The sequence below is a fragment of the Brienomyrus brachyistius genome, unplaced genomic scaffold (genome assembly GCF_023856365.1).
Source record: "Brienomyrus brachyistius isolate T26 unplaced genomic scaffold, BBRACH_0.4 scaffold265, whole genome shotgun sequence".
Classification (NCBI taxonomy): Eukaryota; Metazoa; Chordata; class Actinopteri; order Osteoglossiformes; family Mormyridae; genus Brienomyrus; species Brienomyrus brachyistius.
The window spans coordinates 41,726-55,064 of record NW_026042540.1 but is presented as its reverse complement, the minus strand read 5'-3'; the positions used below and the strand labels follow the sequence as shown (position 1 = coordinate 55,064).

The 13,339-nt window shown below is 43.6% G+C and overlaps 2 protein-coding genes across 10 annotated transcripts in view; one reads left to right on the top strand and one right to left on the bottom strand.

Moving 5' to 3' along the window:
- Positions 1-4,560, top strand: part of fli1 (Fli-1 proto-oncogene, ETS transcription factor) — a 28,531-nt gene extending 23,971 nt beyond the window's left edge. For all 5 annotated transcript variants that reach the window (XM_049005354.1, XM_049005353.1, XM_049005357.1 and 2 more), the window contains 4 exons: positions 456-515; positions 1,012-1,071; positions 1,202-1,249; positions 1,970-4,560. In XM_049005354.1, coding sequence (XP_048861311.1) covers positions 456-515; positions 1,012-1,071; positions 1,202-1,249; positions 1,970-2,499 — 698 coding nt within the window. In that variant the 3' untranslated portion in view covers positions 2,500-4,560. The remainder of the gene's footprint in view (positions 1-455; positions 516-1,011; positions 1,072-1,201; positions 1,250-1,969) is intronic.
- A 1,862-nt stretch (positions 4,561-6,422) lies between these two features.
- Positions 6,423-11,918, bottom strand: LOC125728370 (ATP-sensitive inward rectifier potassium channel 1-like). Of its 5 annotated transcripts, none has more exons than XM_049005363.1 (3): positions 11,700-11,918; positions 8,436-9,561; positions 6,423-6,795 (listed from the first exon to the last, which is right to left on the bottom strand). In XM_049005363.1, the coding sequence occupies exons 2-3, from the start codon at positions 9,542-9,544 to the stop codon at positions 6,678-6,680; spliced, it is 1,227 nt and encodes a 408-aa protein (XP_048861320.1). In that variant the 5' UTR covers positions 9,545-9,561; positions 11,700-11,918; the 3' UTR covers positions 6,423-6,677. The 5 variants fall into 5 exon arrangements, 4 of the variants coding, with proteins under 4 accessions (XP_048861320.1, XP_048861321.1, XP_048861318.1 ...); XM_049005364.1 differs by lacking the exon at positions 11,700-11,918 and adding an exon at positions 10,023-10,508 and having other exon boundaries at positions 8,607-9,565; XM_049005361.1 differs by lacking the exon at positions 11,700-11,918 and adding an exon at positions 10,023-10,507 and having other exon boundaries at positions 8,436-9,565.
- Positions 11,919-13,339: the final 1,421 nt, after the last annotated feature.

Sequence of the window (13,339 nt, the reverse complement as noted above, 5' to 3'; positions counted from 1 at the left end):
AATGTGCCTTTTTCTGGGCTTTATTTTTCCATGCCAGCACACACAGCATATCCCAATGCGGGCTTCTTGGACGGAGTCCAAACCAGGGGAGCTTTTTATAGCTGTCTACTGGCACGGTGCGTGTGTCCTCCCTGTTTCCACAACATTCCGGTTATCCTTTCGGAGGAGAATCGCAGCATCGGCTCACTGTCCCCATCTGCTGTACAAGAGAGGCGTCCTGCTTACTTTTGGCTGATAGGAAGCAAAACGGTGGGCGATGGTGCCTCACTTAGCTGTGAATTTTCCCCATTCTCGGGAAAACCCCATTGCACCTGGTGCTGTTTTACGACACGCTTGAGGGGAACGCTATTGATATAATTATTTTCTTCTGGTGTGTGTGGAAAGATCACCTTTTATTTTGTTTAGTTTTTTTTTTTTTGCCCACCCATTAAAACGTCTCTTATTCTGTCATGCAGACCCCTCATATGATGCAGTGAGACGCAGTGGGTGGTCAAACAACATGCACAGTGGAAAAGGTACGTGAAAAACACTCACTCACTTCCTGGAATAGAACTGCAGAGTGCTGCACTCGTCTGGACTTATTTGATTTGATTTACACCAAGGGCCTGGATAGACAGACCCCCTAATGCTATTGAGTAATGGTTTACCTTTATATTATAGTAAAATGATAGAGTGGGACACCTGGTTTAACACGATTCTGAATGGCCACCCAGCGCTCGTTGGCGGTGAGCAGAGCCTGCTGTTGTGTGCTGATGGTCCGGTTTTAAGGGCGGGTTCAGTGCCAGTTCTTAGCCGAGGGAGAGAGGGCACGACTCCAGAGATTAAGAACTCTGCAGCCAGCCCCTGGAAACCAGATGCTTAAAACTCCATTAAGCACTTAGAAGCATGACCCGCTCCTGCCCTATTTTCTTTGGAATCGTCAGAGGCTGTTGTAAAGCGCTCTGTCCTGGTGGTCCGCTCCCGCCTGGCTTTGCGTCCGTCCAACCCGCCCCTCCTGCTTCATGCACACAGGTTCACCAGCCATCTCACAGAGCGTGTCCAAGACCCCTGAGCAGCAGAGATCCCAGCCAGGTAAACAAGAACAGGGGACGTCCTCCCAGCAATGAAAGAGAACAGAATTAGCCCACACAGCCTCACACGCTGACTCTCTCTTCTCTCTCTCTCTCTCTGTCTCTCTCTCTCTCTCTTTCCCTCGCTTCAGATCCCTACCAGATACTAGGACCTACCAGCAGTAGGCTGGCCAATCCAGGTAAGTGCACATCCTGTCCCAAATTACATCTATATGTGTAACAGTCAGTCCCGCATTCTTTACACATAGGTTTCCATTCATCAGCCGTATCGGCATTTTTATTGGGATTAAAATCCAAAAAGAATTTTTATAATCCCCTGAAAATTATGTCTCGACCCATTTTAAACCTGAAATAACTGAAATGATTTTAGCACACAAAAATACTTTGCAGTGTCCTCACAAAGACAGTTGAAACAGTTAGAATGGGATTATAATACATCCTAGGTAGGTACTTCTAGTATGAACTTTCTGAATCGACAGGAAGATGCATCGCTACCCTCTGACCTGCTGGTTTTGCTTGGTCCACACTGGATGTACAGGCAACCTCTGGGTTAAAAATGCCTGACATGCACAATTCATACTTACCAACAGACAGCCATGTTGCATATTATAGTAAAGATTTGAGTTGAAAGCAATAGTTCATAATAATTAATGCACATACACGCAAGACAAAATTGCACAGTTTCTGAGAAATACTTTTTTTGTATTACTGTAATATTATATACTATTGTTCCGACTTGCCTATACATTTGACTTATAGACAGACTTAGGGAATAGATCTCTTTTGTAGTGTATGTATTTAGCGGGAATTGTATGAATATGGGAAGAATGTAGATCTCATTTTAATCCTGTGACTCTGGGCTTTACGCGCGTGTACTATCGCCATTCGGTCTTCTGCAGGCTCCGGCCAAATTCAGCTTTGGCAGTTTCTCCTGGAGCTGCTGTCTGACAGCGCAAACGCCGGCTGCATCACCTGGGAGGGCACCAACGGCGAGTTCAAGATGACGGACCCGGACGAGGTGGCGCGGCGCTGGGGCGAGAGGAAGAGCAAGCCCAACATGAACTACGACAAGCTGAGCCGCGCGCTGCGCTACTACTACGACAAGAACATCATGACCAAGGTGCACGGCAAGCGCTACGCCTACAAGTTCGACTTCCACGGCATCGCCCAAGCCCTGCAGCCCCATCCCACCGAGTCCTCCATGTACAAGTACCCCTCAGACTTAGCCTACGTGCCTCCATACCATGCCCACCAGCAGAAGGTCAACTTTGTCTCTCCACACCCGCCCTCCATGCCAGTTACCTCCCCCAACTTCTTTGGACCAGCTACCCCCTACTGGAGCTCGCCAACCGGTGGCATCTATCCCAGCTCCAGTGTTCCACGCCACCCCAACTCCCATGTGCCATCTCACCTGGGCAGCTATTACTAAACCTGCCCCAATGCTCACCCAGCCTGGCCTGCACTCTTAGACGAGGACATGGAGTACTCTCTTCTGGAACCCATTTTGGATTTGAAACTCTTGGATTTATTTCTCAGATGCTAAATTAAGGAAAAGAACTGGATTTTGCTATCCACTTATAATGGAGTACTACTTACACGCCTGGTGGTTGCTTTGTATATGTTTGTGTGTCGTTCTTGTTGTTTTTTATGGCGCCTTTCTACCCTGAGAGCTGCATCTGTGGGTATATTAAAACCCACAACCCTCCCCAGAGCTGGACACCAGCATCTAAGCAGGCAAGGGCATTGTGGGAAAACCAAGGTCTTTCTCGAGACATGGGCTCAGCTTTCTTGGGTCCCAAATTCTAGCTCCAGTTTTTGGACTCCAGAAGATGTTTGTCTTGTGTTGTGTGATCAGTCTTTGTGTGTGTGTGTGTGTGTGTTTTTTTTTTTTCTTTTTGCATCTGAAGCATCTTCTGGAACTCTGGGAGAGTTCAAAAGCAAGGGACATCTCAGCCCCCAGGAGGGAATCCAGTGACTGGGAGTTGCCAGTCAGACAAAACTTTTATCCTCCAAACTGGAAGTTGGAGAAGCCGGAGGAGTCGTGGTGCCTTCAAGAGGCCTCGCATGAAGCCAGTTGGGCCAGACGCCATGATGGAACCAGACCAGTATTAATGTGAATGCACTGCTATCTGTGGGTCTCCTGGCCCGCATACAGCTGTTGTTCTGAGTCCGTTTCCTCGAGCTCAATTCCACGGGCATCTTTAGCTTTTCCTACCCTGGATGTCCGACTCTCTTTTCCATTCTGGTTTTAGCCGCCTTAGCCCGGTTCAGTCCAGTTTGGCCTCGTTCAGTTTCGTTTCAGTACAGTGGACATCCAGGTTGAGGAGAGTGGTTACATCTATTGTTCGGCTCAGGGGATGACTTCTCACAGCTGTGTCTTATGTTAACACATTACTCACCATTCCCTCGCTTGATACATTTATCCCACACTATAACATTATCGTACATCCAGTAAATTTCTCAAGGCATTTTGAAGCAGCTCTCTATAGCTCCAACGAGAGGCTTGGAGCCAGTAACTCTCAGAAGTAAACCTGTAACTAAAACGGAAAACGGAGACGAAGATTAACGATTCCAAAGCAGAGCATTCCTCGGATTCACGAACGCTGTGCGTTTGTCAGAACTATTTTCTAGTTTTGTTTTTAACATTGGTCAACTATGCGGTAAAGCATCTTACTGTATAAATTATGCAGAGTTATTTTCATATGTGAAGCAGTATTGAAAGTCAAGAGAATTAACACGAGTTGACCTCGGTCCAAAAGAGCAAATTGTTTGGAAAAAAGAAATAACAGTTACTGATGTGTAGTATGTGCATTTTTAATGAAGTGTTTTTATATCTGTACATTTGGGCAGTAGCTTGTATGGAGTGTTTTATACTGAAGAAGGTTTCTGCTACTTTCACTACCTTTCAGTGACAAATCAATAGACGATCCTACCTGATATTTTATTTTCCCAAACAAATTATGTATGTTTCAACTGTTTTCCTGTGCCTTAAGAATGGAGACAATCACAACTTTTTTTTTAACTGCCATCATTTTGGATTCTATCTGAATGTAGCAGGAAAAACAGAATGCCAAAGACTACTCAGCCTAACAGACTATGTAGCTGCGTTTGTTCCTGTGACCAAACGGACTGAACATCTCATGCACCTGAGCATCATCACAGCAACACAGTAAATGCAGATCGTCACACCTGATCTGCGTTTAATGGCGCTTTTACCGCCGAGGTTTAAATCACCACAAAATATTTAAGGAGAGCAAGAGAGCAATAATTTTCGACATTTACTGAACTTCCGCTTTCTGCATCCCTCCCAGCCGCAGGGGAGCATTGCTCCTCCATATTATGCAATTTACTTAGGATATGAAATATATATAAATATATATGTAAAATTTTGCAAGTATTCCTTTTGTATTTTTAACGATCCTGCAGTGTATACTATTACCTATTGTAAAAGGGCTGTTGTATAAGGAAAATGTGAAAAAAATAAATGTTTTTTTTTCTTCAAAACAACTTATATTTTTATTCTTCGAAATAAAAAATTCTCCAAACATTTTTTTTTACAAATATTTACTTTTACAAACACAGAATTTTAGTGAGTACTGTGCATGTGTGTGTGTGTGTGTGTGTGTGTATATATATATATATACATATATATCCTGCCGCTCGGTATATATATATACTGCTTGGTAGCCATTGCTCTAGGTCAGGCTCTGCAATTATAATTACTGATACAAACACTTCTTGATTTCTCCACAAAACAGTAACAGCCCAAAGTTATTCAGAATTCTCTCGAATGTACGATGGACCATTGTCCTGTCCAGCATGTGTTCCACACACTTCAGGCTTCCGGAATGTGAACCAAACTCGCTGCAACCCCACTGGAACAAAAGAACCTTGTTGAAGACAAACTTTATCAAAATGTTCTGTCGGGTTCCATGTGAAAACACTCACACAATGTCGGCTGAACAGTGTTTACCTCCAGGGCTGGACTGGCCATCTTATCGAGGGGCACTTTGAGGTCTATGGCTGACTTTTTTTCCCAGTCTAGCCCCATATCCAACATTCAACCAAAATTAAAATGCCACCTAAAAAGTAACATTAAAAAACTATTTTCAGCAGCATCATCATCTCATGGGTCCACAGGAGAGGAACATGGAACTTCAGATTCCTTATTGCAGGTCCTGAAACATTGCTGTCCTGCATGATCCATCTCCCGCAACGCGGACGGAAGCACTGAGGATATTTCATTCTCGCCAGTTATAGGCTTGGTAAACGATCTTCCCCGAAAAGGCAAATTTCACACCCACCTCTTCACCCCTGACTTTCTGCGGGCTACTTCTCTGCCAGCACCAACGCATCCAGGGTCCGCTTTATAACAGGCCTTACAGCCCCAGAAAGGCAGCATTGTATTCACCAGCAGACATGCCTGGGGGAGTTGGGGGCTTGATGCCTGAATGGAAACACATTTCCAGCTGCACGCCTCTGGGCTGCTTTCTTTTTCACACGGGGGGGCATGTGGTGTAAGCGAATCCGCAGTTTTGCCAGTGAGACAGCTTGATGAAAACCCCACCTGATTGGACTGGATGAGGGTTTTCATAATTACGGCCGAAGCGCATTCGACGTCGGCCACGATGGCCGTTAGATAAGCCTCGCTCTGCCCGGAGACAGACAGCATGCATTAACTTTGATATTTCTTTTTTAATATGACTGGGCCCAAAGAAAAGCCATTTATCATGAATAGGAGGCAAGTTAAAAATGATTTTTCTGGCACTGCCTCATTTTCAACAGCCCCCGCTGTGTGGCGTCTCCAGGGTCATGCACGACTCATGAAGGGAAATATTCTCATTTCATATGGACTCCATATAGACTCTATATAGACCTCCCAAGAATATGTGCTTTCTTATGTATATAAATGTAAAAAACGCATCATTAAAAAGAATATGTATATAAAAACAATTTCAGTCATGTGACACAAACTATTTTACTTAAGTAAAAATACAATAAATATAAAAAATAAAAATAATACTAGAAATGAAGGATTATGGCGTGTGTGTAGCAGAAATATGTTATGAATTATTATCATCAGATTCCCTCTCCATTTTCACAAAAAGCTTGAACATCCATTGTTCCAGAAATATCTCTGCCAGTCTGATTCCCAAACTGCTAACCCAGGGGTAGGGAACCTGATCCATGGAGAGCCGGTACGAGTGTTTAGGATGGCCTCTCAGTCAGCCAATAACAGTGGATTCCAAGGACTGGAGTTGAGAATCGCTGCTTTATTATTGGCTGACTGAGAGACCATCCCAAAAACCCGCACCGGCTCTCCATGGATCAGGTTCCCTACCCCTGTGCTAACCCATCCACCTAGGCCTTCAGTGGAAGCACAACCTAGCTGCACTCAGGGGTGAAGCCGGGGGCTTCGCGGCATGTATACCCTGCAGATTCGGGGGGGGGGGCACACTATACGGGGGTCCTTGAATATAAAACGAGAGACATGATGACTTAGTCGGGGGGGCAGAATTTCTAGCTACACCATAACTTCTGCTCGATAGCACGTGTGTTTATAATGTACTTTGGACAAAAGTAACATACATTTAATGTCAATGTATTTCAATGCTGTTCAGATAATTGCTCAACAGAAGCACATGCTGAGGGATCAGACGGTGGTCCTGGTTCCACGTGAAGGTCTCCGCACTTGCAGTTCTCTCTGGCCTTCGAAGTCGGAGACCTGTGTCACAGAGTGGCAGGATGGAGGTGAAACAATGGAAAACCCTACCACCGGATGCTGTCACCCCCCCCCCTTCCTGCCAGCTGTGTTTCCATTGTTCCTTTGATCGCTCCTGTCTAGAAGCTAAATTTAAATAAACATCGTGGACATTCCCGCATATCTGATTGTTCGCGGGTGTTAGGGAGTATGTATGTATATCGTGTCATTGTGTCACTCTGGACAAAAGAGGACAATAAAAAGGAAACACAGACACACGGTTAAAATATCGTTTTTAAAGCAACTGATTAGGTAGCCCCTCCTCACGTCCAGAAAGTTCCATTCAAAGATGAATGGACAATTGATTTAGCGGGGCAAGGTGTGCATTACAATGGCTGAGACGTCATTGGAGAGGCGTGCTGAGTTTGTTGCACAAGATTGCTGTATTTATTTACTAATTACTTTGTAATAATAAAAAAAAACTGCACTATTTTCACCTGAAATACTCTACAAACTATTATAGTTCAACGTTCAATGAAACCTGTATCATACAAGGCATAAGCAATAAAACAGAACAGCAGCAAAGCTCTCGTATTTCTCATTACATATACATGCATTTTTGGGACAAATCACAGGGGGTCAGTTTTCACAGTCTTTGGTACCTGACCTTAATTCTATTTAACTATGGATTTTAAACTCATTTTCCATAGACGGCATTGTTGGCAGGAGATTGTGTCCACTGCTTGAGGCACGTTGTGTGTGTGTGTGTGTGTGTGTGTGTGTGTGTGAGCGGGTATACCTATCCTTATGGGGACACAATGTCCCCATAATGTAATAAATATCCGGTTTCCTGGTCCCCATCAGGGAAAAGTCTATTTTATAACAATTGGTGACTGCTATGAAAAAACTAAAAATGCAAAAACTCTTGTATTGTGCTTGGTTACTTATGGTTATGGTTAGGGCTGGGGGGGGGGTTAAGGTTGTCATAGTTAGTGTTAGCATTTTTCCCATGGAAGTGAATGGGCGGTCCCCATAAGGATACGTGTGTGTGTGTGTGTGTGTGTGTGTTTGTGTGTCTGTGTGTGCACTCTGGTAAATGGACTGAAATGTGTCTGGTGAGTGTTTTGTCCCATATAGGTTTAAGCGGAATGTAAGTAAATTAGAACATCAGTCATTTATGAAGAGTTCCTCGTAATAATGCTTATAATAATCACCTGTTTGGCTGTTAGTACCTAGGAAATTCACTGAACCACAGCCCAGCCATACCAGCTTTCATCACGTGACCTTTACCAGAGATGGAAGATTCAGGTCCAGAAAGTACAAATCCAGACCAAGGTTTTGTTTCAACCAACCAGCTGAGTACTCTGTGACTGTGAATCTTTATACTCAGCTGGTTGGTTGAAACAAAATCTTGGTCTGGATTTGTACTTTCTGCACATGAACTTTCCACCTCTGACCTTTACAAATTCAAGATCAGCACCCCCTTCCCTATGTTATCTGATATCTCATTACCTTCATGTGCTGAAACTAAGATCAAAACCGTCTTAAATATGACAGCTTCTCTCATATGTGTATGAGACATGGAGACTATATTCCACAGACATGGAGCCATTTCATTAATAAAAAATGTGGGCCCTTTTTGTTAAAAACCCACAGGGGCTCACATTTTGGTGATATAGGCGATCTCCGATGGCATTTCGAGAATTTGAAAGCCTTGGTTGTCGATGCCTCTCCTGTCATGGTAATTGTGCACCTTCTCGTTGTGGCAGCAATCGGCGCAGTGTGGAGTTGGCACCGGAAGCGTTTTGGAGAAGTTACAGAAGTCTACACAGTACCTGCCCTCCTTGGTTCGAGAAACGATAGGCAGGAAGGCAAAGCCCCACTGAATCTCCCGGGGGATGAAGGAGGTCCGTACTTGGAAAGAAGTGCTGGTGGACTCGGCCGTTCCTTCGAGGAAGACCACCAGTTCGAAATCCTGCTGATGTAGAGTATCTACAGCCATCTCGAAGAACGGGCTGGTCTTGTTGATGACGTGATAAAGTGTCATAGGGCAGATGAAGAAGAGGTTATCCTTGCCTGCATCCACTAGAAAGTCGATGTTAACTTGATCCATAATAATGGTCTCCCCTTCGGGTGTGACGGTAGTCCTCAGCAACTTGCCATAAATTTGGCTTCCGATCAGCAGAGTCTTGCGCAGATTGGCCACCTGGATCACCAGGCAGAGGCTGCCATTTTTCATGCAGATGACAGCTGTCTTGCTGAAGGTTATCGTCTTGGACCTTTTTTTGGGCAGGGACATTTTTGCCAGGATGACACCACACACAACGCTGTTGGTGATGGTGCCTATTATGATCTGGATGACGAGGAGTATGATAGCTCCAGCGCAGTGAGGCGTGATGAGTCGGACCCCATATCCAATGGTCGTCTGCGTCTCAAGTGAGTAAAGGAAAGCCGTGATGAGTCCATCCACATTGTTCACACACGGCATATGATCAGGAGGTGGGGTCTGCCACCACAGGTCCATGTTGCTTTGTGCGATCCAGTACCATAGCAGCCCAAAGATGAACCAGCTGCCTATGAAGAAGATGGTTGAAAAGACCAGCAGGTAGCGCCACCGGATCTCCACAAAGGTGGTCCAGAAGTCGAACAGGAAGGCAAAGCACTTTCGGTAACTTACATGGCCAAACTCAATGTTGCAGTGACCATCCTTAGTTACCAGACGGTTCCGGTGAATCTGGTACTCGTGCAGGTATTTCTGTAGGAACTGCATCATTCTCTACTTCCACAAATCTGGCTGACACAAAAACATAAGACGGTTTTGAGTTACTTCGATGTTTTGAAGAAATCTCATACGCTTCATCGGTTAATGGCTGCACTTAAATTCTTTTAAGATTCCAGCCGAGATCCAGTTAATGTTTTGTTTGTTAGCAATATTCATTCTAGGTTTTAATTAGTTAAAAAAAAATTTATGCGTTAAAGTATTTCCCTCATGACCTAGTCTCTAATTATGGTAATTTATTAAAGTGGATGGTATCCTAGCAACTTATTCTCAGTATTTTTCAGAGGAACTGCTGCAAACCTGGATAAAACCTGTGAACTAATAAATACATGGTACTGTTGCATGTAAACAAATGTATAAGATCGAATACCTAGAAGAATGAAGATCCATGTTTTCCTAGAACCCCTTTCTTAAGTGGCAGTTCATTGAACTTTTAGTTGGCCATAACAGACAATATGTATAATCCACTTACCTGCTACCCAAGACTTTTGGTCAGGAAATTTGTTTAGATGTTGCAATTCCTCTTCACTATACTGTATTTTTCTGCATGTGTTCCAAGTTTTCATACCCTGCTGTTTTCTGCCCTCCCACAAAAAAACATTCTGCTTCTCATACAAAGAATTTCTCTAATCCCATTTAATGTTTTGTCAGCTTTTCAATCTATTTAGACCGTTCCTCCACCCTCCAAGACCTACAACAAAAACAGTCCGTGTTTTTCACCATTCCGAGAAAATTCCCACATTCGGAGAAGAAAGAAACGCACCTGACCGAAAAAAAATCATTCGTTTTCTAGAACCCGGAAATGCTGTCGATTTTTTTTATTGGGTCTTTGCTCGATGGCCTTAAAAAATTTAATTCCTGTGGTTTTAGCGATCACAACCCTCCTCATTGTGTTTTTTGAGGTGAGAGAGATTTAGAGCAAACGAGGAACATAAAATTCAGTCCATCTTTCCCAGGAAATGTCGATGATATTTGAAACGCTGATTGAACTGTAGAAGATTAAATAACAGGATCCACCAAGTAACTGTGACCTTCTTGGTATTTTGGCAGGGCATCCTCTATACCAGTGTTCCCCCAACCCAGTCCTCAAGGACCCCCAGCCAGTCCATGTTTTTGTTCCCTCCCAGCTCCTGTGCCAGGCATTCGATGTTCTTCATTGGCTAAAAGATGGGAGAGAGCAAAAATGTGGACTGGCTGGGATTCCTGAGGACTGGGTTGGAGGAACACTGCTCTATTCCCATAGCAAATTAGCAACAGTGCTCTTTAAACGTGTAAAAATTCAACACATTGAGGTACTGTTGCACAAATGCAAAGTAGACACTCTGCAAAGGAACTGAATTACATATATGTCATGCAGACTTATCTTCTGACTGTATGAGATTTAAACATGGTCGACACCTAGACCTTTTCCTGTACGTATCTGGGTTCAAACCACCAGCATCTGTTTCCATTTAACACCAGCTGGGTCCCATTTTAATTGAAAGAAAAATATAGAAAAATGAAAATAAACACTTTATTCAGTTTGTGCCTCCACTAATCATTGAAGGACAGTGTTTTACATCAGTTACTGCTAGTGTAGGTACAATTTTTTAGTTTCTGTAATACGTGGCATATTTGAACCATATATTTGTATTGTTATGTAAAGCAGTATAAAATTTGATCTAAAATATGTTCCAGTAATATTTCATGGTCCAGGAAAAAATACATGGGAAGAGCAATTTCTCAGGTGTTTGGATCTTGTTATGTTAGTGACTTGTAATAAAACACAGACCACACTTTTTGTGCCTTTTGCACATACGTTATTAAACACGCATGACCGCTAAACGGACGATTGATGCGTGACACTGACACATTGGGTATGACAGCGAAAAAAAAAGAACCAATTCCCATGCAATTAAAGAACGGGCTTTGCTGAGACACGTTAGGTAATGTTAGGTGGTGAAGTTCGACTGCTAGCCTACTTCTGCCCTTGTCATTTCCCCGGTGTCTGACTGTAAGGGAGCATTCAGACATTTCACGCTTGGTGACTGTTGGAATCTCCTGATTGGAGGGAAAAGTGTTAGTTTGTGTGAAGAAATTCTTTAATAAAGGAGAAATGTGGTTAAGCGCTAGAGACAGAGTGACCAAGGGAGAAGAACCAACAGCCTACCTCACAGGAGGGTCTGCTGGAGGAATCCTCAGTCTTCAGGTGACTGTAGGGTGTCTGATATCTCCCTCAGGAGTGTCACCTACTGGAGGTATGTTCTGGTACTGTCACAAGCGTTCTGTCACTTTTTAAGTGCTTTTGCTGTTTATATACCATACCGTACGGCTGGTAATGGTGATGTTTACCTACACACACATATACATGCACACACACTCCTACAAACTTTCCAGGCTATGGTAACTTATCTCGAGACCCTGCCCCACCCCCACACGCCCCAGCTTTGGACAGCTGTGTTTACCCTACAAACCCTTCAACCCAACCCGCTGCACCACCACACTGACCACACCCTACCATCCCCACCTGGGATACCTTGGGGAGAACAGAATCAAATGGCCTTGTTTGGAATCGATACACCCATTGGTGTGTTCTGTTGAAAGATTAAATAATGAAGACCTCTGTTTGACGCATGTTGCGGGAGTGTGTGTGTGGGGAGGATGTACGTGCTGTTGGGCGGGGGTGTCCTGGAGAGGGAGATTCTGAGCAATGAGCAAACCAAATGCCACGAAGAGCCTGGAAATCAGAGTGCATCAGGTGTCAACGTCTATTCAACCATGCCTGAGGCCTGCTTTCACTTATAGACAAAGACAATATGAATATCTGAATTTAAAGACTCCTGATGTGATTAGAATATAATCCTGGACCCGATCTTAGGGTCTCACTCATTTTTTTCCAGACCTGTGCTCAAAAACATAAGGAATAAGGAACCTTAACATGGGTGAATTAAATATAGAATTAACTATAGAAATTAATCTCCTCTTTTCCTTTGCACTTTGTCACCTAAATACAATAGTGCTTTTTCTCACCACATTGGTGTTTTGTTGTGATTACATGTTCGTGATGAAGCGCAGACATTTTAAAGACTGTAGGCATAGCCATTGGGAAAAACAACGTGGTAGGTGGAGGGATCGATGGTGGTGCGTTTTTCAAGGCGGGCAGATCGATGTCCTCGCTTACAGGTAAAATGATCACTTCATCATTTGGAAGACACAGTCTGACATTCTTGTTGCCCTAAAACCAGTAAAGGAGAAGTTACATCTTGCTGATGATGTGGAACATGCGTAACCTGGTGGAAAGCATCCAAGACATGTGAAAAAGCACATTTATGTTTTCTTTAATTAGCAAACACTTTTTCAGGGTTAGCCAATTCTTGGAACAGCACGCGGCTAAGGGTCTTGCTCATGAACCCAATGGTAATATCACTCTGCCGACCACGGGATTTGAACAAACAACCTTCTTATCACAGACACCTAAACCACTCAGCCCTACACTGCCTCCCCAATAAAAACAACAAAATGGCTTTCACATTTCTGCTATTTTGTGAGACTAAGTTTGCATTTTCCATGTTGTGAAATTGCCTTACATCATTTTTCTTCTTTTATATGATAGTTTTAGGTAATCTTACCAGCAAAAAAGCATGGAAACATGCTGTACAAACCTTTTTGTCTAATTTTATTGTGTCTAACTCATTGTTTTGTTATTATAGATTATTCCGGCATTCCAGCAATACCGCGATGCACTTCCTGCGATGATTAATGCGTGACAGTGCTCACAGCAGACCGGGACGCCTTCTTATGAAAGCCATC